Source organism: Entelurus aequoreus, linkage group LG18, assembly GCF_033978785.1.
Source record: "Entelurus aequoreus isolate RoL-2023_Sb linkage group LG18, RoL_Eaeq_v1.1, whole genome shotgun sequence".
In the NCBI taxonomy this organism is placed as follows: Eukaryota; Metazoa; Chordata; class Actinopteri; order Syngnathiformes; family Syngnathidae; genus Entelurus; species Entelurus aequoreus.
Window position 1 is genome coordinate 39,000,306 of NC_084748.1, and position 26,790 is coordinate 39,027,095.

The window sequence follows — 26,790 nt, forward strand, 5'->3', positions numbered from 1 at the left end:
TTTTACTCTGTTGCAAGTTCTCTGATGTATTGTAATAGCTCAATGCCGTACAATATTGTTTGTCAGCAATTGTCATTCACTCTATACTTGGTGATGGTAACCATGGTATACTACTATAGTAGCTTGCTGCTCCTGGGGTAGACTGACTGTTATATGGGTGCCACGCCTGCAGAACTAGATGCCACCCTTGAAAAAAATAAATTCTGGACATGCCACTGATTGCCACTAACATAATATATGCATCACTAAAACCTAAGTTTATGTTGGCAAGATATATTTCAATGTGTATTGTGATATCAGGAAAATGAAAGACAGACAAGAGTGACGTTCGTGTTTGTAACTTCTAAAAATATATTTGAGTCAAGCGTCTTATTTGTGTGTCATCTGCTCATCTGTGGGCCAGGTGGAAAGTGTGTTAAAGAGCTAGACTAAATAAAGTTTATCTCGGATCAGACTTAACACTCACCATGTCTTCCCTCATCCTGTAACACCTACCTTGCTAACACTGCATGGATTAATCCTTTGAATGGCAGCATGTATATGCACATGTGTGTGACTGATTACTGTTAACGTCACACAATGACATCATCTGGTGCAGACTGCATTTAGTTATGTCTGCAAACCTATTTATAAGGCTGTTTCTTTCACAATACAGTAATTGGCTTTTTAAGTCAATGACATGTTATTAATTACCTCCCAAAATTATTTTCGACATACAAACGTGGGGCCCATTTGAGCATTTGCCATAATATTAGATTTAAAGGCCTACTGAAACCCACTACTACCGACCACGCAGTCTGATAGTTTATACATCAAGGATGAAATCTTAACATTGCAACACTTGCCAATACGGCCGTGTTAACTTATGAAGTGCAATTTTTAATTTCCCGCGAAACTTCCGGTTGAAAACGTCTAGATATGATGACGTTTGCGCGTGACGTCAATGGTTGAAACGGAAGTATTCGGACACATTGTATCTCAATACAAACAGCTCTGTTTTCATCGCAAAATTCCACAGTATTCTGGACATCTGTGTTGGTGAATCTTTTGCAATTTGTTTTATGAACAATGGAGACTGCAAAGAAGAAAACTGTAGGTGGGATCGGTGTATTAGCGGCTGGCTGCAGCAACACAACCAGGAGGACTTTGAGGATAGCAGACGCGCTATCCGACGCTAGCGGTCGACCGCATCGATGGTCGGGTGAAGCTAATGTTTTTATTATAGCTCTGACGAGGTCCCGTAGCTAAGTTAGCTTCTATGGCGTCGTTAGCAACAGCATTGCTAGGCTTCGACAGGCGGCACAGAATTAACCGTGTAGTTACAGGTCCTGTGTTTGGTTCGGTGTCTCCTGACAGTAGCATTGTTGATCTGCTGTCTATCCTTCCAGTCAGGGGCTTATTTATTTTGTTTCTATCTGCATTTAAGCATGATGCTATCACGTTAGCTCCGTAGCAAGTGCTTCACCAATGTATTGTCGTGGAGATAAAAGTCACTGTGAATGTCCATTTCGCGTTCTCGACTCTCATTTTCAAGAGGATTCAAGAGGATCCGAGGTGGTTTAAAATACAAATCCGTGATCCACAATAGAAAAAGGAGAAAGTGTGGAATCCAATGAGCCCTTTTACCTAAGTTACGGTCAGAGCGATAAAAGATACGTCCTGCACTGCACTCTAGTCCTTCACTCTCATGTTCCTCATCCACAAATCTTTCATCCTGGCTAAAATTAATGGGGTAATCGTCGCTTTCTCGGTTGGAATCGCTCTCGCTGCTGGTGTAAACAATGGGGAAATGTGAGGAGCCCTCCAACCTGCGACGTCACGCTACTTCCGGTACAGGCAAGGCTTTTTTTTATCAGCGACCAAAAGTTGCGAACTTTGTCGTCGAAGTTCTCTACTAAATCCTTTCAGCAAAAATATGGCAATATCTCGAAATGATCAAGTAGGACACATAGAATGGATCTGCTATCCCCGTTTAAATAAAAAAAATTCATTTCAGTAGGCCTTTAAAAAAAATACTTGATTGTTAAAAATGTTGTCAATGGTGTGGAATTGATTGATTTAATGTTGCATGAACTACTTGGCTACAAACATGTTATGGGCTTTTGCTACATGTTCACTGAGTGCTACGCTTCTGTTCAGATCACTGCTGTAAGGTTAAGGTCAGTAAACGCTGTTTAGGCAAGATGTATACTGACTAATGTGTGCGTCCCTATTATAGTTTAATTAGTCAAACAGAGAACAAAGGTAGGTATGAAAAACACTCACCTATTTATTATTACTAATCGTCTAGAATGGTTTTATGCTGTCTTTTACATTTAGACTTTCAATCAACAATTTTTTCAAGTTGCCACACATTACAACATTATGCAATTATCTACTTTCAAAACATTCGGCTTTATGTGGACAGCTCCCCCTTCTGGATTGCTGAAAGTCTGCGTTGTGAAGACCTAATCTTTTGTTCACGGTACATCATGTTACTGAACTGAAGAAATAATCAATGCAAGCTATACAATGAGGTTATGCTGCTGTAATGAAATATTGCTCAAACCATCCTTGGCCGCCTGTCATCGTAGTCCCCCCACATTGAGCTAAGTTAAGGTACTGCTGTCACCAGAGAAGTTCCTTCAGCCATTTTACACTGTCACCAATAAAACACACAATACAACTTTTTGCAGCTACTGTACAGCGGTGTTTGTTATTAGCACATTGATTGCATCAGTTGCAGCGCACACAAAAGTCCTGTTTCTTGTAACCACTTTTTTGATTGGCCATCTGGGTAAGGACGTGAGGCTCAACAATTATTACAGGCGAACACTTGTATCACTCAATCGCTAGAAACGGAGGCGAGGAAAAAAGTCCTCTGCTGTTATCACGGTAATTAAAACCTCAATGTCGATTTGATGTTCATTAATCATGCAGCACTAGTGGATCTTACAGGATACTTTCCAATACACTTCAACCTTGGAGACTTTGCATAGAAGCAACTATAATTATTTGATACTTTTATTGACAAATGTGCTGTTTTAGACTGTAATATTGTCCAAATAAGGACACTTATTACATACGTCTAATAGGAATGTGAATCTTAGAACAACTCACAATTCAAATCAATTATGATTATTCGGGTGAAGATTCAATTCTGAATCGATTCTCGAGTCAAACCGATTCTCGCAATATGTTATTTGGTATGAAAATGATAGTACATTCTCATCAAAACAGGTTACAGGTGGTAAAAGCTTCTCTTGGGTGCTGACGTACACGTGACGTGAAGATGGCCTAAAACTTTTTTTTCAAAATCTATGCTTGAAAATTTAAAAACATTTTCCCACACCCCTAATCTCTAGCTTGTGTGTTAGTTTGCTCAGCTGTTCTGTAGATCCTAGCTCGTAGTAGCCTACAGCCTATCATGTTTACGTTTTGTAAATGACTTGACTGAAGTACAAGAAAAGACCGACCTGGTGTGCTTATTGGGGGACATGTAGATGTTAATTGACTGTCCAGCTTTGCACAAGTAAACACGCTGCAGGACGACTTGTATCAGAGATTTTAGATGCAAGCCGTAATTATCCAATACTTGTTTTTGTTTTTTTTACTAATATCGGACCGATCAATATCAGATCGCAACACCCCTACTCACTGAGTTATAGTCGTGTCTATTTCTATTGTATTGTCCATTTGCTAAAATGTGAAGTGTGTAGCTACTTTTATGAAATACCGTTTTTAGCTTGTGAAGTATTTCTTTTTTCAAGATTTAAAAGTTTTCTTTAAATGAGGAAAACTGACACTATTCCTTGCTAGTTAGCAGGGTTGAGGCAATGAGTTAAAATCTGTTTGATTTTTGCTATTCACATAAGATGTATTTCATAAATGTTTGTTTTTCCAGTCATACAAATGAAACATAAGTCTTGGTGTTTTTTTTTTATCAGTTAGTGATGATTGGCTTTGTGACGAAGGAGGTAATCTCCAGAGAGTGACTCCATGACGTGTCTCTGACCAGAGGAAAATCTGTGGATTAGCTCTGAAATACACACACACACACACCCACACACAGCCTTCCATGGTCATTGATTGGCTTACTAACCATCAGATGGCGTCAGTTGTGTGTTGTTAGATGAGAGGAGAACGAGGGACACTCAACAGGAGAGAAGAGAGGCGTGAATGAATACTACTTGTTTTTGAGCCTTAGTTTTACTTTTTGTCATTTTCATTACTCCATCCATCCATCCATCCATCCATTTTCTACCGCTTGTCCCTTTCGGGCGGAAGGTGTGGTACACCCTGGACAAGTCGCCATCTCTTTTCATTACTCATCTTTTTTCATTATTATTTTTTGTCCTTTGATACCATCGTAAAATGACCGTCATCTGTTTTTCAAAGTAAGAATCTTTTGGGTTATTTGCTGGTTTTTAAATTACTTGTAACGGTACTGTACTTGTAATCTCTATTGTACTGTAAAGATTAACAATACTGTACAGTTTGATTTGGAATATGTTAACACAGGGAAGTAAATAACTTATGTCTTCTGTTGCAGTGTTCCCACTGTGCCCGTGAAGAACCTCAATGGATCTAGTCCTGTTCACCCTGCGTTGGCCGGTGAGATCACACACACACACACACACACACACACACACACACACACACACACACACACACACACACACACACACACACACACACACAAATATGACTGTTTCATGTTACAGACAAGTACACTGCTCACAAAAAAGTTAGGGATATTTTCTTGGTCAAAATTAAGGATGAACACATTATCTCACCTTAACATGTGAACCTACTAATATTTTTAACACAGTACACATGTCTAACTGTATAATGTTTCACTACTTGGTGTGTTCTAACAAAGACAAATTAATGTGTGTGTGTGTGTGTGTGTGTGTGTAAGACCCTGGTTTAATTATGAGCTTCATCATGCTGTTCTACGTACATCGGCAATGCGACGCTCAAACTACTGCCCTACTTAGTCCTCCTGTACAGCACATTTTTGAGAATTTTTAATCAATTTCCATCTCTCATCTTAAAAAATCAGCCCAGCAATTAAACCCCACTGGCTGTCCTCTAGATATTATACCTGCTAAAATAATGCTGGAGGGTATGGACACCATTGGTCCAAGCCTTGTTCTCTTTATTAACAGCTGCTTCAGGTTGGGTATTGTCCTCACTGCCCTGAAGCATGCTGTAGTCAGACCACTTCTAAAAAGCATAACCTAGACCCATCCATTCTATCCAACTTTCGTCCAAAATCACATCTCCCTTTTCTGTCCAAGATCATGGAAAAACTTGTCCTCGCACAACTTCAGCCATATCTGTCCCTCAATGATATTGCTGACAAGTTTCAGTCCGGATTCAAGAATCGCCAGAGCACAGAATCAGCATTACTAAAAGTCCAAAATGACATTCTTATGGCCCTCGACACCAAAAATGCTGTTGTGGTAGTCCAGTCCTTTTGGAAGTCACAACTGCCTTTGACACTGTGGACCACGCAGTCCTCATGTCCCGCCTGCAGCACTGCGTTGGCCTATGTGGATCTGTGCTAAGATGGTTTTCCTCATATCTCTCCCAAAGGTCCTTTTCAGTAATAATTCATGATCTTTTCTCCACAGTTGCTCCACTTTCTTCTGGCATACCCCAGGGTTCAATACTTGGGCCTATTCTTTTTTCTCTTTACATGCTCCCATTAGGTTCAATCATATCCAAATACTATGTTAACTTCCACTTTTATGCTGATGATGTGCAACAAGTTAACTCCGTCGTTAGAGCAGGTTTTTTTCCAGCTGAGACTTTTGGCAAAGGTGAAGCCTTTTCTGCCGTGGGCAGACCTTGAACAAGCCATTCATGCCTTCATCAGCTCTAGAATGGACTACTGTAATGCCTTTTATAATGGACTAAATCAGTCACTCCTCCACAAGCTCCAGTTAGTACAAAATACAGGTGCTCGCCTCCTGACTCATACTCCAAAACATGCCCATATTACCCCGTTTCTCTTTGCCCTCCATTGGCTCCCAGTATGTTTTAAAATACATTTTAAAATCCTTCTTTTTGTTTTTAACGCCATCAATGGTCTGGCCCCAGCATACTTGGCTGATATTTAACTGTTCGCCACCAACCACGGAATCTACGCTCATCTTTACACACATCTTTGGAAGTACCAAGCACTAGACATAAAAAATGGGGTGATCGTTCTTTTTCTGCATCCGCACCCAAGTTATGGAACTCCCTCCCACCTGAGTTGTGAGCCATTACGGAGCTAGAAGCTTACAAATCCCAACTAAAAACATATTTGTTTGAATTGGCTTTTAATAAGCAATTGCTATAGTATTTATTATTACTGTTTTAATATGGGTGGTTTTACTTGCTTTCAACTTATTTGTCCTGTAAAGCACTTTATGCACCATTGTGATCTTGTGAGGTGTTATACAAATAAACCTTGATTGATTGATTGATTGGCTTTAGAGTTAGCTTGTTACCATTAGCATTCTGTTCACTCGGGTTGAGGCTAATAACTACACAAATGGAGTGTCACTGACTAATGTTACAACATGTAATAAAGTAAATAGTTAATATTTGATGTAATTTACCTTCGTTCCACTCGTGTACTTCCTCCTTTATTTCACATTTATCCAACAAAGTGAGAGTAGTAAGCAGCTGAGGTCATTACTTCGAGTCCGGCATCATACTCCACCGTAAATACGTTTGAAAGAGTCCGTCCAGTTCTCGACACAGATGCCCCACAAAAGTTGCTGCAAGTTGAAAGTTACTTTTGTTCTTCTTTCTCTTTGTTGACGGGTTTGTCGTAATGGAAATACACAAGAAATAAACAAGTCAGTTTCGCATACTCCGCAATGCCGGTCGTGTGTTTGTAAAATAAGTTGTAGGAACGTCCCCAACGGTGTTCAACTAATCATCGTTCGACAGCAGAGCCCGCCCTCGAAAAGGTTCCGGGTAGCTTTGAAAAGTCTCACCGAGCTAGGAGGAACTCCGAAAGTTTCCTGAAGAACTACATTTACCTGGGTAGTTTTTGGTGGAAACACAGGGAGAACTTTACTTAAATGAGAAAGTTCCTGTCAAAGTTCCTGCGGTGGAAAAGAGCCTATTAAGTCAAACCATTCAACCAGCCATTTAGCGCGTTATACACACAACCTTAACTTGGAGAAGACGCGACAAAATGCTCAAGACCCGCCGAAAGCGATCGACCCGGCCATCGGAAAAGGAAATGGCTGCCTCGTGATTAAAGTAAAAGTGAAAATGAGGCAGAGAAAACACCAGGCGAAGCAATCCCGAGTGTCCTCAACTCTGACTCTTAATAATCCAGCTCCATCGCGCAGGAGTAGGAGGATAAAGACAGCGCCCTTTTGTTAAATTTGTGCGCCTGTGTGATATGATATATTTCATGTTTTAATGTGTGCACCTTCGGCCAATATACATTATGTACAAAATTAAAGTTGTCCAAAAATATGGTGGGTGTGGCTTATAAACAGGTGCTCTCTATAGCCCAGAAATTATATTAAATAAGTTAGTGTTTTTCATACCTACCATTTTTCCCTGACTAATTTCACTTGATCAAACATTCTACACTACAAAATAATAAAAGTATGTACAAACCCCGTTTCCATATGAGTTGGGAAATTGTGTTAGTTGTAAATATAAACGGAATACAATGATTTGCAAATAATTTTCAACCCACATTCAGTTGAATATGCTACAAAGACAACATATTTGATGTTCAAACTCATAAACATTTTTTTTTGCAAATAATCATTAACTTTAGAATTTGATGCCAGCAACACGTGACAAAGAAGTTGGGAAAGGTGGCAATAAATACTGATAAAGTTGAGGAATGCTCATCAAACACTTATTTGGAACATCCCACAGGTGAACAGGCAAATTGGGGACAGGTGGGTGCCATGACTGGGTATAAAAGTAGATTCCATGAAATGCTCAGTCATTCACAAACAAGGATGGGGCGAGGGTCACCACTTTGTCAACAAATGCGTGAGCAAATTGTTGAACAGTTTAAGAAAAACCTTTCTCAACCAGCTATTGTAAGGAATTTAGGGATTTCACCATCTACGCTCCGTAATATCATCAAAGGGTTCAGAGAATCTGGAGAAATCACTGCACGTAAGCAGCTAAGCCCGTGACCTTCGATCCCTTAGGCTGTACTGCATCAACAAGCGACATCAGTGTTGTAAAGGATATCACCACATGGGCTCAGGAACACTTCAGAAACCCACTGTCAGTAACTACAGTTGGTCGCTACATCTGTAAGTGCAAGTTAAAACTGTCCTATTCCTATGCAAGGTGAAAACCGTTTATCAACAACACCCAGAAACGCCGTCGGCTTCGCTGGGTCTGAGCTCATCTAAGAAGAACTGATACAAAGTGGAAAAGTGGTCTGTGGTCTGACGAGTCCACATTTCAAATTGTTTTTGGAAACTGGACGTCGTGTCCTCCGGGCCAAAGAGGAAAAGAACCATCTGGATTGTTATAGGCGCAAAGTGTTAAAGTCAGCATGTGTGATGGTATGGGGGTGTATTAGTGCCCAAGACATGGGTAACTTACACATCTGTTAAGGCACCATTAATGCTGAAAGGTACATACAGGTTTTGGAGCAACATATGTTGCCATCCAAGCAACGTTACCATGGACGCCCCTGCTTATTTCAGCAAGACAATGCCAAGCCACGTGTTACATCAACGTGGCTTCATAGTAAGAGTGCGGGTACTAGACTGGCCTGCCTGTAGTCCAGACATGTCTCCCATTGAAAATGTGTGGCGCATTATGAAGCCTAAAATACCACAACGGAGACCCCCGGACTGTTGAACAACTTAAGCTGTACATCAAGCAAGAATGGGAAATAATTCCACCTGAGAAGCTTAAAAAATGTGTCTCCGCAGTTCCCAAACGTTTACTGAGTGTTGTTAAAAAGAAAGGCCATGTAACACAGTGGTGAACATGCCCTTTCCCAACTACTTTGGCACGTGTTGCAGCCATGAAATTCTAAGTTAATTATTATTTGCAAAAAAATAAATAAAGTTTATGAGTTTGAACATCAAATATGTTGTCTTTGTAGTGCATTCAACTGAATATGGGTTGAAAATGATTTGCAAATCATTGTATTCCGTTTATATTTACATCTAACACAATTTCCCAACTCATATGGAAACGGGGTTTGTATAATTTGTGCTGATATTGTCTTGGATCAATATCTGTATTTGCCAATAAGGCTCCAATATCGGTGTCACACTGTAGGTAAAAAAAAAAGTTGTATAGGGACACACATAGTAGTCAATATACATCTTGCTTGATCAGCATTTACTGGCCCTGAGCCTGATATAGGACACCCCTAATTTTTGGAGTAGTGTTCATTGCAGCTTGTGCATTATTTTTTATTGAATAATCAAAATCTGTGAGCCTATAACTTTTTCTCTTCCAACTCTGCATATTTCAGGAATCACCGGCATCCTGATGAGTGCTGCTGCTCTGCCTGTGTGTCTTACCAGGCCGCCTAAACTGGTACTGCACCCTCCACCTGTCAGCAAAAGTGAAATTAAACCAGTGCCAGGCTTTGGCCACTGTTGCAGAAAGACCACCAAGAAGCAGGCTCGTAAGGGTAATAGTCTATGATCTAAGTAAACCAACATAAATTGAACTGCACCCTAAATATCCACATCAAACACCAGAGACAAATGTCAACTTCACTTGTGTGCTATTTTGTCTGCAGGTAAAACTCCAGAGGAGGTGGTTAAAAAGTACCTGCAAAAAGTAAAGAATCCACCAGACGAGGTATGACCAATATTTCGGCATGAGTTAAAAAACAAAATGAAATTTTAAAGCTTTGTTTTCTTTAATAGGATTGCACCATATGTATGGAACCCTTAGGGGGTCCATCTGGATACAAAGGTCCAGGTGTGGGACCCGTTTCCAGGGCAGAGTCTGTTGGGCGTCTTGCACAGTGTGGACACCAATACCATTTCCAGTGTCTGGTGGCCATGTATAATAATGGAAACAAGGACGGCAGGTACATTAGTCATAAACAATATGAAGCATATGCTGTAAGCTCCCAATATTTACCAAATACTTCCTTTTGGTATTAGTCTTCAGTGTCCCACTTGTAAAACCATATATGGTGTAAAGACTGGTAGCCAACCAGCAGGGAAAATGGAGTACCACGTCATCCCTCACTCACTACCAGGTCACCCGGACTGCAAAACTATACGCATCATCTATAACATCCCGCCAGGCATTCAGGTACTTAGAAAGAACACAGCAGCTCAGTGTGTTCAATTGAATTTCATCCTCATCACAGTGATAACAGTGATGCTTATCAACATGAGTTCTGGAATTTAATCTTGACGTGTGATCAGGGACCAGAGCATCCGAACCCAGGGAAGCCCTTCACTGCCAGAGGCTTCCCAAGACACTGCTACCTCCCAGACAGTGAGAGGGGACGTAAGGTAAAGTTCCTTAACCTTCTTGACACATGTACTTACATTTCATGCACCCAAAGTTATTAGGCCTTAACACTTCATGAATAAAATAACATTGACTGAATTAAGTCAATCAGCGACCGGGCCAGACCCATGAGACCCTCCCTGAATTCTAAATGCCTCAGCATGCCAAAACATTCCAGCTCTATATCCTTCTCTACTGCATGGTAGCTTCTTTTATAACCACAGGTTGTGTCAAACCAAATGCTAAAGGTAAGATTTGTATTTAGGAATGTCCCAATCAACTTTTTGGTCTCTGAACCTGATGCGATTTTTTTGGTTTAAGATTAGATTCGATTCCATTTTGAGTCCTGATCTGATACTTTGACAATTGATCATAGAACTGAAAATGTTTTATAGTAACTAACTAAAGTACACACAATAACACCTTTCTATAAAACATATCTTTTTATAAAACATATCTTTAGAATTTGCTTGTATTGTTGTAAATCAGATTATGTATTACATTTGTGGTATTGAATGTTACATATGATTTATTTTAACAAAATAGTGTCCAGTGTACAATAACTAAACAAAAGCAAAATCTACAATTGGCTCCTATTTTTATCATTTGGGTTTTGCCCTTTAAAGTCAGTATCCAAAGACTTACTCCCTGAGTATGCAAACAATAACAAAATTGACCCCAAACATATTTTGTAATAATAAGAACAAGACAAATTATTGATCACAAAACCTTTGACAGCTTCTCTGCTCTTCTCTCTCGTCCTCGTTCTCTTGTTTTCCTTTGAGTTATCGCTCTTTAGCCGCACTCTGCTGTCATTATCAGCGCAGCTACATCCCAATAGGTGGACCACTCTCATGTACGCTCTATTGGAGCATTCTTGCGCTTATTTTACTCATTAAACAAATCATTGAAGCAACAAAATACAAATCAATGTGTTTTTTCTGATTGAAACAATCGATTTACTCGAACAATTGCAGCCCTAACGGGAACACAACTGTGGTAAAGATTGTCTGTGTCAGTTAAAAAAGGTAAATATCGGCCTGATCCGATCCCGGGATCGGGAAATCTCTATTCGTAGTAGTTATTCAGCTCAACTGATACTGTATGGGTATAAAACACTGCAGGCCGCTCAGGAGTGGAGCAGATTTGTTACTAGGGATGTGAATCGTTATGTAAATCCAAGTTATGTAAATATTGCATGTTATTATGAATGCGCCTGTTACTACATAACCTTTATACCTGCAGCATGGAAATAAAATGTTGATGTAATCTTTTGGATGTTTTTTAGAGCCCTTGAAGGGGGAATAGACCGAATCCCATTAGCTCCATTGCTTACTGACTTTTGCCCGCGTTTATTTACGAGTTAGAAAGCATAAAGGAAGAAAAACGTGTGCTTGTTTCACATAAGGATTGTGATTCATCAAAATTTTAAAAAAGGCTGCTGTTGGCTTGTTTTACAAAAAGCGTTTCAGACTCTCTGCCTTTGTTGGGACGCTACATCTCTTACATGTTGTTACTTTCACAATATCACTATCAAGCAATTGTTGCAGGTGGCTGAGTATTTACTCATTTATTACTTAAATTAAGCACAGATCGATACTTATTTTGGTCTGATTACTACGGTTTACGTCAATTCCGAGTTTTGGTACCTATACCTGTTCGTTATCACTATGAAGTCACAATTGCAGCATTACAATTGGAGAAAAAGATAATTGATCTATTGTGATGGCCGCAACATAATATAAATTATGGCAACGTTCACACTGCAGGTCAATATAGACTTTTTTTTTCAATATGTGGCATGTATCGTGTTTTTTTTTCTTTTCTTTCCCCAAATTAGTGTGTGGATCAGTTTTCCCCAGATTGCCAATACACCTCTGGCAATGGGAATGTGGCTATATGCCATCATACAATTTGCATAATTGGCATTGATGCAATAATTAAAAATGTTATACATACATTTAAAAACAAATTTGTTTAATTAGTATTAGCCTTTTTTTTCTTTATATTGCATCACTAGTCAATAGTCTATATATTATGACCATTCTTACAATACATCACTTAAAATTGTCTTCCTTGGCATTCAAAGCTGTAAATGGTTGTTGGCTTACAATCAGGTTCCGGAAAGTAACAAAGACAACATGTGAACGTGATCTTGTCATGCATACTTGCCAACCCTCCCGTTTTTAGCGGGAGAATCCCGGTATTCAGCGCCTCTCCCGACAACCTCCCGGCAGAGATTTTCTCCCGACAAACTCCCGGTATTCAGCCGTAGCTGGAGGCCACGCCCCCTCCAGCTCAATGCGGACCTGGGACTGAGTGGGGACAGCCTGTTCTCACGTCCGCTTTCCCACAATATAAACAGCTTGCCTGCCCAATGACGTCATAACATCTAGGGCTTTTAGAGACTAGAGTGCACAACTGCGCACACAACAAGGAGACGAAGCAGAAGAACGAGGAAATTACAGACATCACATGGCGACGCCGTCGACGAGCAAGATGAAGAAATACGCTTGCAAGTTCCAAAACAAATGGAAACAAGAATTTCAGTTCATCCAGGACAGTTTGAAGGGGAAGGTGTATGTTGCCTGTAAATATGTAGAACAGACTTCTCCATTGAACACGGTGGCCGAAATGATATACTCATCATGAACGGAGAAGTTAAACAGGACAATACTGCCATCTAGTGGATAGCCACCGGAACACTGAAATTCAAGTATTTATTTATTTTTTTCTATGTAAATAAAATAAATATATATATGTACATATATATAGCTAGAATTCACTGAAAGTCAAGTATTTCATACATATATATATATATATATATATATATATATATATATATATATATATATATATATATATATATATATATATATATATATATATATATATATATATATATATATATATATATATATATACTCGAGTTGGTGAATTCTAGCTGTAAATAGCCACGCCCCCAACCACGCCCCCCCCCCCCCCCCCAAAAAAAAAAAAAAAAATTTGACACAGGATGTGGCAAAATCTCACTGTATTCACTTTGGATATTTCAAATATACCATTATTAAAGACTAGATATCTCAATAGTTTTTTCCTCATGTCCTGCAAGTTGTCATACTGTCCTTCATTCACCACCAGGTACTGAGGTTGCTTCTGGTAGCTTGGGACCGCAGGTTGATCTTTTCAGTCGGGACTTCAAGCACCACAGGAGAGTCTGACACTGTCATATGGAACGAGGTGTGTCTTTGAGATTATTCATCTACGGCCATGTCCACACGAACACAGATACTTAATAAACGCATACTTATCTTTGCGTTTAGGCCTCTTGTCCACACGCAGACGCATACTTTTGTCTTTAAAAACGCCGACTTTTGCAAACGCTGGCCAAAATGTAGAGTTCCAAAACTCTCCGCTTAGCGTATGCGTGTACACGGCACAAACGGAGACTTGTGATGACGTCACGGTTGTGCACTGTCATTTCCAAGATTAACAACACTGCCTTGCTGTCTTAAAACACACTATAAGATGACTTACAGTATGTTTGAACGTAAACATGCTGCTATTTTCACTCAACATTAATAAAACAGACATCAAAATGGGCTTTGCGACACTCCCGCCGGCGCTAGTGACAGTCGGCTGTTTTGGATACGATCACTGTGGAACCTCCACCTGATGGGACAGCTTTGACAAGCAAGACTTTTTGCTTTGTGTCATAAGAAAAGTGCAAAATTATCTTATGTTTTTAGCCCTTGTTTAACGACAAATCATGAAGTTAACTTACGTGTCTTGTTTCCATTTCTGTAGATGGACCGTGCTTGCGCGTAAAAAGTGACCAAGCAACTAAAAAAAACATAATGTAGCGTCCTCCTTGTAGTGTGTACTGATGTTAAAGACAATATACACTTAATTGCACATGTACCATATCACTATATTCATGATTAAAATGCTTTATAATTCCCTTAATGATTTTTTCGGACTCTAATGTGCCATAATGTTATATGTGTTTATATATACATATGTATGGATATATGCATGTGTGTGGATATATACATATATATATATAGATACCGTAGTTTTCAGAGTATAAGTCGCTCGGGAGTATAAGTCGCATCGGCCGAAAATGCACAATAAAGAAGTAAAAAAACATATACAAGTCGCACTGGAGTATGAGTCGCATTTTTTGGGGAAATTTATTTGATAAAACCCAACACCAAGAATAGACATTTGAAAGGCAATTTAAAATAAATAAAGAATAGTGAACAACAGGCTGAATAAGTGTACGTTATATGAGGCATAAACAACCAACTGAGAACGTGCCTGGTATGATAACGTAACATATTAGGGTAAGAGTCATTCAAATAACTATAACATATAGAACATGCTATACGTTTACCGAACAATCTGTCACTCCTAATCACTAAATCCGATGAAATCTTTTACGTCTAGTCTCTTACGTGAATGAGCTAAATAATATTATTTGATAATTTCACACATAAGTCGCTCCTGAGTATAAGTCGCACAAACTATGAAAAAAAACTGCGACTTATAGTCCGAAAAATACGGTACATAACTTCTTTTTTATGGTTGTTTTACTATTTATATTACTAAATTATTGTGTACCGGTATGCACCTTAGGGCAGGGGTCACCAACCTTTTTGAAACCAAGAGCCACTTCTTGGGTACTGATTAATGCGAAGGGCTACCAGTTTGATACACACTTAAATAAATTGCCAGAAATAGCCAATTTGCTCAATTTACCTTTAACTCTATGTTATTATTAATAATTAATGATATTTATCTTTGTGGAAACACTGATCATCTTAATGATTTCTCACAATAAATATATATAGAAACAGATAAATATCAATATGCTACACTTTATTTTTATATTTTTTCTAAGTGCACATTTTTCAAATTGAACATTTTCAAATGATCACTTCTAAGACAGTCTTGTAAATCACAATATCCCATTTTAACTAGCTAGCCACTAACATTTTTTAACAAATCATGAATTACTTTGCACCATGTTTGTACAAATAATAACTCATGTAAAATACAAAAGTCAACTCTCAAATTTTTAAATAGATCATGTCACACTTTGAACTGGACACCAAATCTGTCATCTGTTTCTTTGTCAGTTAGTGAAGACCAAGTCTTTAAAATATTTTCTTGGATTTTCAAATTCTATTTGAGTTTTGTCTCTCTTACAATTAAAAATGTCGAGCAAAGCGAGACCAGCTTGCTAGTAAATAAATACAATTTAAAAAATAGAGGCAGCTCACTGGTAAGTGCTGCTATTTGAGCTATTTTTAGAACAGGCCAGCGGGCTACTCATCTGGTCCTTACGGGCTACCTGGTGCCTGCGGGCACCGCGTTGGTGACCCTTGCCTTAGGGGATCTGCTCCAATTTCGTTGTTCTTTGAACCTGTTCACTGTAATAATGACAAATAAAACTATTCTATTCTATTCTTAAACATGCAAAATGTTTTTCTTGGCTCGTTAGTGCGTGCAGATTTTATAAATAACGTAGACTTCACTGTACATGTAATACATCACCATGTTGCTGAGCATGTTTTAATTCTATGAGTGTTGGATTTCAGCAGCACAGGCGTGCATTCGCTCTTTAATAATGTTCCCAGGGCTCTGTGTACGTGCAGGCTGGTTTTAAAGATAATGTACTTGTCATTGTACATCTAAAGTCGATCAAAATAAACATAATAGGAGGTGTAATGCCACCAAGTCAGCTATTGCTGCTTTTTTCAGGCTTCTGATTGGACAAAATGCGCATGACAGCAGGTGTATGCGTTTGTGTGTAGACATAGACAGTTTTGAAACTACACTTGTGTGGATGGAGATCGTTTTAACCCCAAATACAGTATGTGTTTTTGCAACTCTCTGTGTTCGTGTGGACATGGCCTAAGGCTCAAATTGACTAATGTGTTAGTACATTGACATCAAATTTAGATGCAACAATTGTTCCCTTCTTCTTCAGGTCCACCACAAAACAGAGTTTGGCTCCAACCTGACAGGTCATGGCTTCCCCGACCCTGGGCACCTAGACAATGTTCTGGACGAGCTCCGCGCTCAGGGCATCACAGAGGACGATGGATTGACAGAAAAGTGAACGGAAGAGGAAGACCAGCAGATGTGAGGCTAGTAATGATGCAAAAGAGTAGAAGATAATGAAAAAGAAAGGGGAAGAGAATTTATAGAAATTATAGAAGCAAAAAGTGACCAAGACCACCTGCCCGAATTTAAAGGGTGCTGGAGAACATTTGTTTTTTTAAATTAACCACTTTTTAAAACTTTTAATTTAGTTAATAGTGGTTTGCCTGTCATTCCAATCCTGTATTGTGTTTTTGGGTGTAATCTTTAGAATTTGAAGTCTCAATGAAGAAATGAGTGTCAATCAAAGGACGCCACTAAAAACAAAACAAAAAATACAGCATGAGGAAGGAGGGCACATTCTGTTTTGGCTGCTTCGCAACAAGGTACTAACTTTACACACAGGTATGTGAGACTGAAACGGTACCAATAATAACAATAAATACAAGTTTACTTTACTGAGTGAAAGGAGAAGATTGTAAATGGCTTATCCAAAATTGGGAGAGAGAAAGGATCAAGAGAGCGATTTCTTCAGTAGGGGAGGGAACTGTCGAAATAATGTGGCAGTCAGAGAGAGAGAGAAGGTTTGTGAATGTAGTGTAGGATAGGAGCTGAGTAGAACTAACTTGTATGCTACTTTTACAGGTGCTATCACCACAAACTCATGATGAACCTTGGTACTTTTTTTTGTAATATTTCTTCTTCTATTGGTTTTCATGTCGGGCTACATCCAGCCTGTAAGCAAATGAAAACGTTTTATTTCTTGTCACTGTAATCCTCGTTCAACACTGTTATGTACCGGTAACTTTTATTCACATTTGTATGGTCTGATGTCACACAGTGGAGCCTGTAGGAGTAAATAAGTCCAAGGAGCATGTATTTGCATACATGTGATTGTTTTGAAACAAGGTTTACATGGTCTTAAGACATCACGTGTACAAATCTGGACAAAATACTAAAACTGGGGCGGAGGACACTAGATTTGTGGAAGGTAAACCATAGTGATGGGTGAAACGATACAGAAGCACTAGGAGTGATACAGTGTCCCTTGATACCTCGGTGTGTGTGTGTGTCACTTTAAAAATCATGTGGCCGATACAGCTGCTGTGTTATTTGACTGCAAAAGCGCCAGACTGTTTCTCAGAAGGCGCTTTTTACCGTTATCAATCAAAATGGAACTGAGAAAAAGTTCAGAAAAGTGCCATAATTTTACTTTTACAAAGCCAAATAAGGTCAATGTTCTTCTTTTCCAGTTCACTATTTGGCTCATTGACCAGAGTTGCGCATTTCATATTCCTTTCTGCACAGCTATTCGTTTAAAAATAAACATATTATAATTGCTAACTATTAATTTTATTTGCATGTCAAATGTAGTGACTTTTTTTTAAATCCAGCAGATGGCGCCATCACAGTATTAGGGCATTGTCAATACAACCAGTGTATGCCAACGACATTTACTAGTGCCAGTAACCAGATTGTAAGTAAAGCATTAAAATGCAACAACAAGGAAAAGAAGATAGTAAAAAAAAAAAAAACTATCTATAGAAAACAGGCTGGTCATCAGCTAGTCAAAAGTTTAGGTCTGGCTGTCATGTCATTTTCTGTTAAATACTCTAATGACCCCCCGATGCAAAAGTGAAAAATATTGTTGAACCCCACAAGCTTGCTGCAGATGTTGAAAGATGTAAGAGTGGGAAAAAAACAAATATTACCTCAAAGTCGGAGGATAAAGACACGGGCCGATCTTTGACTCAAATTAAGGCCCTTTAGCCTTTACGGGTGCTGACTTCCGGCCAATGATAATAATATGACATCACACACTAAAATATGAAGACACTGTGATGGTAAATATTTCTGATATAAAAAATGTGAGTGGACTGCATTCTAAAATTATTTAAAACTTGTGAGCGTGAAAGGTTTCAAACTGGAAAAACAAAATACGAAACATGTTTGTCTTTTAAGCTGAATCCCAATTCTCCCTTTAACTTTCCCTCCTTTGTTTCACTGCCAGCCCTCGTCTCTTGAAACCGAGCCAAGGCTTAGCGGTGGAAAACACGCTCTAAGAAATTACACGCTGTTCATTTCTCGATACGTCGTCACCTCTAGCCGCTTGGTGGCTGTTATTATTATTAGACTGATAAAAAACAAATGTCACGGTATTCAGAAGCTACAATAGGTTTGTTGCAGTCGTCCCCCCTTTATCGCTGTTTGTTGTTTCCTGACCCGTTGGTGATAAGTGAATTTACTCTAATAATAACAATAATAAGTTAGCTTTAAATATTTTTTTTTTCTAGTGACCCAAAGCATATGTAAGTGGAAACGAATTATTCATTTAGTCCACACACTATATGGTGGTGGTAAGCTACAGTTGTAGCCACAACTTCCCTGTAAGACTGACAAAGTAAGCAAAAAGTAAGAATTATTATTTTCTGAATAGAGCATTAACATTTTTTAACATTATTTAAAACCTCTGGAAATGAAATAACACCCTTATGATCACCTTTACACTTGTTTACCCAGTACAGTAGCCATAATAGAAAATAAGACACATACTGTACTGTAATACATATAAGACATAAGATACTGTACAGTCATATACTGTAGATTCTCTCACACCCAGTTCTCAAGCACAACCACGAACCTGTGAAATGACTGCCTTCTGTTTGATTAGGATCTGCAGTGCATCTAACATTTGTTATTTTAAGTTAATTTAGGCTTATTTATCCTTGAACATTTTTAAATATGCACATTTTTGACTGATGCGCGGCCATAGTTAAATACAAAATAGCGAGGAATCATGTTGGGATTTTCTTAATAAACATATAGTACAGGCCAAAAGTTTGGACACACCTTCTCATTCAATGCCTTTTCTTTAATTTCATGACTATTTACATTGTAGATTGTCACTGAAGCCATCAAAACTATGAATGAACACATGTGGAGTTATGTACTTAACAAAAATAGCCACCATTTGCTCTGGTTGCTTTTTCGCACACTCTTGGCATTCACTCTGAGCTTCAAGAGGTAGTCACCTGAAATCATATTCACTTCACAGGTGTGCTTGAAGCTCATCAAAAGAATGCAAAAGGTGTGCAAAGCAGTAATCAGAGCAAAAGGTGGCTATTTTGAAGAAACTAAAATATAAAACACATTTTCAGTTATTTCACCTTTTTTTGATAAGTACATAACTCCACATGTGTTCATTCATAGTTTTGATGCCTTCAGTGACAATCTACAATATAAATAGTCATGAAAATAAAGAAAACACATTGAATGAGGAGAAGGTGTGTCCAAACTTTTGGCCTCTACTGTATTTGGAAAAACAGTGATGGAGTGAAAAGGCGCGAAGTGACGAAAGATGACTTTAGTTGTGTTGGGTCGTCGAAACGAGCGATTTAAAAAAAAAAAAAAAAAAAAAAAAAAAAAAAAGGAAGTAGATTAGCAGTCTAATCATTTATGACATATAATCAACTCTGGCTAAGTCTGTTTGCTGCTAATCAAACACTGTAGCTACAGCCAACATTCTAAACGTGGATAATGTTCATTCTGAAAGTAAATTAGCTGTCTAATCATTCATGAAATAGTAAACTGGAGTGAAGTCTGGTGCTTGTCTGATAGCATTGTAAGTAGAGATGTCTGATAATATCGGACTGCCGATGTTATCGGCCGATAAATGCTTTAAAATGTCATATCGGAAATTATCTGTATCGGTTTCAAAATTATCTGTATCGGTTTCAAAAAGTAAAATTTATGACTTTTTAAAACTCCGCTGTGTACACGGACGTAGTCACATAATATCTACGGCTTTTCACACACAAGTGAATGCAATGCATACTTGGTCAACAGCCATACAGGTCACACTGAGGGTGGCCCCCCCCCAACCACGCCCACCTCAACCTCCTCATGCTCTCTCAGGGAGAGCATGTCCCAAATTCCAAGCTGCTGTTTTGAGGCATGTTAAAAAAATAATGCACTTTGTGACTTCAATAATAAATATGGCAGTGCCATGTTGGCATTTTTTTCCATAACTTGAGTTGATTTATTTTGGAAAACCCTGTTACATTGTTTAATGCATCCAGCGGGGCATCACAACAAAATTAGGCATAATAATGTGTTAAGTCCACGACTGTATATATCGGTATCGGTTGTTATCGGAATCGGTAATTAAGAGTTGGACAATATCGGAATATCGGATATTGGCTAAAAAGCCATTATCGGACATTTCTAATTGTAAGCTTTAAAAACAACGTTCAAAACATGGCAATATTTACTTGGAGGAGCAAATAATGGAATACCTAATAAAACATGTCCATATTAAATTTTATAATGTTACATTTACACGCTTGTTGCCATTTTGTCAGCCATGTTGTGATGGGAACTTAAAACAACACTTGGTTGCCAGTGTGTTTGGGACCACTCCTTGTTTGGAGGATTATACACCCCTTGGCATTTAGCCCTTCCCTAGGGTATTGGGACACCCCTTGCTCGACGAAAAGGGGAAAAAGTGGGATTCAGCCTAAGAAAAGTAAAACTTGGGAATTCATCCACTCTTTTTGTGTCATCAGATAATAATAATGTATTAGATTTATATATTATCCTGCACATGTTTTCATGATCATTTTGTCCTCAATCTCATGGCGATATTGGAGACTGAGCTTTTTGCTTGAAACGCTCCTTGTCGTCTTTATCTATTTCTCTAGCAAGTGATGACTCGGGTCAGTGAATGGACCTTTATCTTAAGTTAAAGTTAAGTTAAACTTTAACTTTATCTTTGTGTTTTTAGCTCATGTGTGTATGATGAGTGTGGCCAGAGAAATGTGTATACTCTACACACACTCCAAGTTAAGAGTATTAGGTACTGTACTTCTAGATTTTCAGCACTAACAACATCATTGGGAAATTTGTATAATAATTGAACAACGCTCTGATGTCAACCAACCACTCAAGTCATAGTCTTGTTATTGTTACTAAAAAAGTGCCCGCTTAAACCGATGTCTTGCAAAAGTGCTCACCCCTTTGGAGGTTTTGGCCTTTTATTGCTTAATATTTTTGCGAGGCACTGTACAAATTTGGGAACCAAAATGTGTACGTGTAAAAGCTTTATTGTCATTGCAGATGTAAAAAATGACAACAAATTCGCCACAGCGCCTTTTGAGATAAGAGTATAAAATACATGAAAATAGAAGAATCAAAGTACAATTAGAAAAGCACAGAGAGAGTGCAGACCTCCGCCAGGCCCTACTTTCCAATAGTAAAAAAAAAGTTGGGGATCCGGATCAGCCCTAAAAGGTACCGTATTTTTCGGAGTATAAGTCGCTCCGGCCGAAACTGCATAATAAAGAAGGAAAAAAACATATACAAGTCGCACTGGAGTATAACTCGCATTTTTTGGGGAAATGTATTTGATAAAACCCAACACCAAGAATAGACATTTGAAAGGCAATGTAAAATAAATAAAGAATAGTGAACAACAGGCTGAATAAGTGTACGTTATATGCCGCATAAATAACCAACTGAGAACGTGCCTGGTATGTTAATGTAACATATTATGGTAAGAGTCATTCAAATAACTATAACATATAGAACATGCTATACGTTTACCAAACAATCTGTCACTCCTAATCGCTAAATCCCATGAAATCTTATACGTCTAGTCCCTTACGTGAATGAGCTAAATAATATTATTTGATATTTTACGGTAATGTGTTAATAATTTCACACATAGGTCGCTCCTGAGTATAAGTCGCACCCCCAGCCAAACTATGAAAAAAACTGCGACTTATAGTCCGAAAAATACGGTAATCACTTGTTCCTTATACCATTATGGACATTTTCTGAAAGTGTGAGGAAAATTTGCCTTAAATATTTTGAACTTGCTAGGAATTGAATAAACTGAATGAAGCCTGTTGCCTGTCTCTGCTGTGTTTATTGCATAAATACAAACTTAAACGTAATATCACCAAGCAGAAATATTCCAGATCAGGCCCAAAATCTAATCAATTATTCTTTATCCTTCTTCTAGCATTTCCTGAAACTTTCATGAAAATCCGACGAATAACGTGTTGGCTATAGTGCAATGAAAGAAATGGAGTCTCCGCTGTTTTTTTCTCTCCATGGCCGCTATCTTACTCAAACAGAACTTGAAGCTCATAGCGTAGTAGGCCAAAAATCTTGAAAGTTTCGTGAAAATCCGCCTATAACTTTTTACATTTCTTTGACAACTAACAAACAAAAGATGACATAAAACGAGCGGCTTTGACATAGAAAATAACAGGTTCCACTGTATTACAATGATGATGGTCCTCTCTGTATGGTTACTCATTTGAATAGGTTTAAAAAATAGACCCTTTCTCTATGATAGTATTACCCTAACATGATCATAGTGTTAATAGCTTTTGTTGTCAATTTACTGTGTATTCTTCATGTGTTTTGTTTATTGCAAAATGTTTTTATTTACCATTTAAATGGCATATGTAATGCTGATTTTAAACATGTTTTCTCTGAAATAGGGGATTTAATGGTACGCCCTCATTTGAGCATTCTTGTATTTTGTCATATATATTGCTCTGACGACCCAAACACTGTACAATTGCTTCTGGAAACTGCTAATGCTGTATCATCAGTAAATGACTTTGAACTATGGACAATGTTAGAAGACTGGCTACTGATCCATATTGTGCAGTGTTTGAACAATGTGAGCAATAACTCACCATCCGACTTGTGTTCCTCCTTTGAAAGCAGATTGATTCCCACTCGGAGTTCCTCCAGAAGACAATAGCACATCTTTTTGTGAGCCCTTTGGGATTGTGCCTGTTTTTTGATAGGACAACGGGAAATGTGTGGTACGAAGGGCAATGTGTAACAGAAAATGCTGGAGTAAGACTGATTAATACACATAAAATAAACAATGAACAAAACAGCTGTCTGTTTCTCTGTGCTATATAAGTAAGGATGCATCAAGTAATAAGATTATACAAAACCAGTAAAGTTGGCACGTTGTGTAAATCGTAAATAAAAACAGAATACAATGATTTGCAAATCCTTTTCAACTTATATTCAATTGAATAGACTGCAAAGACAAAATAATTAACGTTCAAACTGGAAAACTTTATTTTTTGCAACTATTGGCTCATTTGGAATTTGATGCCTGCAACATGTTTCAAAAAAGCTGGCACAAGTGGCAAAAAAGACTGAGAAAGTTGAGGAATGTCCATCAAACACTTATTTGGAACATCCCACAGGCTAATTGGGAACAGGTGGGTGCCATGATCGTGTATTAAAGCAGCTTCCATGATATGCTCAGTCATTCACAAACAAGGATGGGGTGAGGGTCACCACTTTGTGAACAAATGCGTGAGCAAATTGTCCAACAGTTTAAGAACAACATTTCTCAACGAGCTATTGCAAGGAATATAGGGAATTCACTGTAATATCATCAAAAGGTTCAGAGAATCTGGAGAAATCACTGCACGTAGGCGATGATATTACGGACTTTCGATCCCTGCATCAAAAAGCGACATCATTGTGTAAAGGATATCACCACAAGGGCTCAGGAACACTTCAGAAAACCACTGTCAGTAACTACAGTTCGTCGCTACATCTGTAAGTGCATGTTAAAACTCTACAATGCAAAGCGAAAGCCATTCATCAACAACACCCAGAAACGCCGCCGGCTGTGCTGGGTCCAAGCTCATCTAAGATGGACTGATGCAAAGTGGAAAAGTGTTCTGTGGTCTGACGAGTCCACATTTTAAATTGTTTTTGGAAACTGTGGACGTTGTGTCCTCCGGAACAAAGAGGAAAAGAACCATCCGGATTGTTATAGGCGCAAAGTTGAAAAGCCAGCATCTGTGATGGTATGGGGGTGTATTAGTGCCCAAGGCATGGGTAACTTACACATCTGTGAAGGCACCATTATTGCTGAAAGGTACATACAGGTTTTGGAGCAACATATGTTGCCATCCAAGCAACGTTATCATGGGCGCCCCTGCTTGTTTCAGCAAGAAAATGCCAAGCCACGTGTTACAACAGCGTGGCTTCATAATAAAAGTTTGCGGGTACTACACTGGCCTGCCTGTAGTCGAGACCTGTCTCCCATTGAAAATGTGTGGTGCAATATGAAACCTAAAATATCACAACGGAGACCCTGGACTGTAGAACAACTTAAGCTGTACATCAAGCAAGAATGGGAAATAGTTCCACTTCAAAAATTGTTCTCCTCAGTTTACTGAGTGTTGTTAAAAGGAAAGGCCATGTACCACAGTGGTAAAAATGCCCCTGTGCCAAATGTTTTGCAATGTTTTGCTGCCATTAAATTCTAAGTTAATGATTATTTGCAAAAAAAAAATAAGTTTCTCAGTTCGACCATTAAATATCTTGTCTTTGCAGTCTATTCAATTAAATATAGGATGAAAAGGATTTGCAAATCATTGTATTCTGCTTTTATTTACGAATTACACATCGCGCCAACTTCATTGGTTTTGGGTTTTGTAGAATACTTGGTCAAATATGCATTGTTAAACTCAAATAAGTAGATTTAAAAGTGTTCTAGAATGCGCAAAATGTGTTGTGTATGTTGAGCATTAATCTGCTGTGTGATGGTTGGCGTTACCGAGAAGCCTCTTAAACATTGCCCTTTATGGGAACACCACAAAGCTCTGGTTGCCTTTGAAGTCCTTAGACGAGGAGTTCAAGGTAACTTGGACCAGAGAGGTGCTGCTGTAAAGAGACTCAAGGGACACCAAGGTGGCCCAGGCAATAGTTGTGGTGAAGGTGAAGTGAATTAATTAACTCAAATTACATATGGTGAATGTTTATATTCAACTTGGTGAAAGCAAACCACCAGGTTTAAGTACATAATGGTTGAGCCCATCATAAATTAATGAGCCTTAGTTGGACATTCGTATGTGGACTGGGTTAACTCTCACGAGAAGAGGCAATAAATTCAGACTTCGGAATGCAAAAGTGATAGCTCTATCCTGGAGGAGAGACTCCATGTTTATCTTAAACGTCAACCTACAAGTTATGGTATACATCTGTTGTCTTCCCAGTCACTGCACATGAACATCTTCTTACATGGTCAGGTTATGCTGTCCTGACTTAGCACACACCCAGAGACAGAAAGGAGGAATATAAAAACTGATGGTTTGGCTTCTCCAGGCTAGGAGTCCTTCATTTTTGACCTGAGGTCCTCCAGGAACTGCAGTCCTGTATAATGACGTTCGCTTGTAATAAAGCAACTTTTGGTTCAGTAAAGCGTCTCCGAAGTCTCTTTTGATCCAGCCGCACTGCCGTGTCACCCTTCTGTCCGGACGAGGATGACAAGACCAGAAATGCACATCAAAGGCCAGAAGGAAGTAGAGTGCCCAGGCTGTTGTGCTGGATGTGGAGGCACGGCAGCGCCACAGAGGTCTGGTGGGTGTAGTGGCCCATGGCAGAGCAGGCCTGTAGATGTTCCAAACACCACCTCGGCACAGCAGAGCAAGGGTAAGGAGAAGCAAAGGACAAATGTCACCACACCTAGTGTGTGTGTGAGACAATCATTGGTACTTTAACTTTAAGGACACAACGGCAGTGACTAGGATGGCGGAAGCGGGAATCGAACCTGGAACCCTCAAGTTGCTTGCACGGCCACTCTACCAACCGAGCTATGCCGCCCCAAAATATTGATTCACATAAATGAAAAAGTGTGAAAAAAAATCTTAGGGTCCCAATTTAGGCTGGGTTTACCTACACTGTAAAAAAAAAATCTGTAATAAAAACAGTCATCTACTGGCAGCCAAACGAAAACCATCAAATTAAAGAAAAACATTGTAAACCAAATAATGATCAAAAACATTATATTTACAGAAATTTTCATGAAACTTTTTGCGGAAAAATATCGTAATTTTACAGATTTTCACTAAATTATTAAGATCAACCACCATTAATAAAGCGACGATGCAAACAGTTCTGCAGAAAAATACCTTTATTCTACAGATTTTTTCCAAATTATTACGATCAAACACCTTTAATGAAGTGACAATGCTGGCAGTTCCACAGAAAAATACCATTATTTTACAGATTTTTTCTGAATTGTTAAGATCAACCACCTTTAAAGGCCTACTGAAATGAAATGTTCTTATTTAAACGGGGATAGCAGATCCATTCTATGTGTCATACTTGATCATTTCGCGATATTGCCATATTTTTGCTAAAAGGATTTAGTAGAGA

The 26,790-nt window shown here is 38.6% G+C and overlaps 1 protein-coding gene across 2 annotated transcripts in view; it reads left to right on the top strand.

Moving 5' to 3' along the window:
- Positions 1-23,590, top strand: part of LOC133634122 (E3 ubiquitin-protein ligase DTX4-like) — a 57,420-nt gene extending 33,830 nt beyond the window's left edge. The window contains exons 5-12 of one of the 2 annotated variants that reach the window (XM_062027148.1): positions 4,532-4,593; positions 9,467-9,628; positions 9,740-9,801; positions 9,870-10,036; positions 10,113-10,266; positions 10,383-10,472; positions 13,612-13,710; positions 16,466-23,590. In XM_062027148.1, coding sequence (XP_061883132.1) covers positions 4,532-4,593; positions 9,467-9,628; positions 9,740-9,801; positions 9,870-10,036; positions 10,113-10,266; positions 10,383-10,472; positions 13,612-13,710; positions 16,466-16,597 — 928 coding nt within the window. In that variant the 3' untranslated portion in view covers positions 16,598-23,590. The remainder of the gene's footprint in view (positions 1-4,531; positions 4,594-9,466; positions 9,629-9,739; positions 9,802-9,869; positions 10,037-10,112; positions 10,267-10,382; positions 10,473-13,611; positions 13,711-16,465) is intronic. The other variant, XM_062027149.1, reaches the window with a different exon arrangement.
- The last annotated feature ends 3,200 nt before the right edge of the window (positions 23,591-26,790 follow it).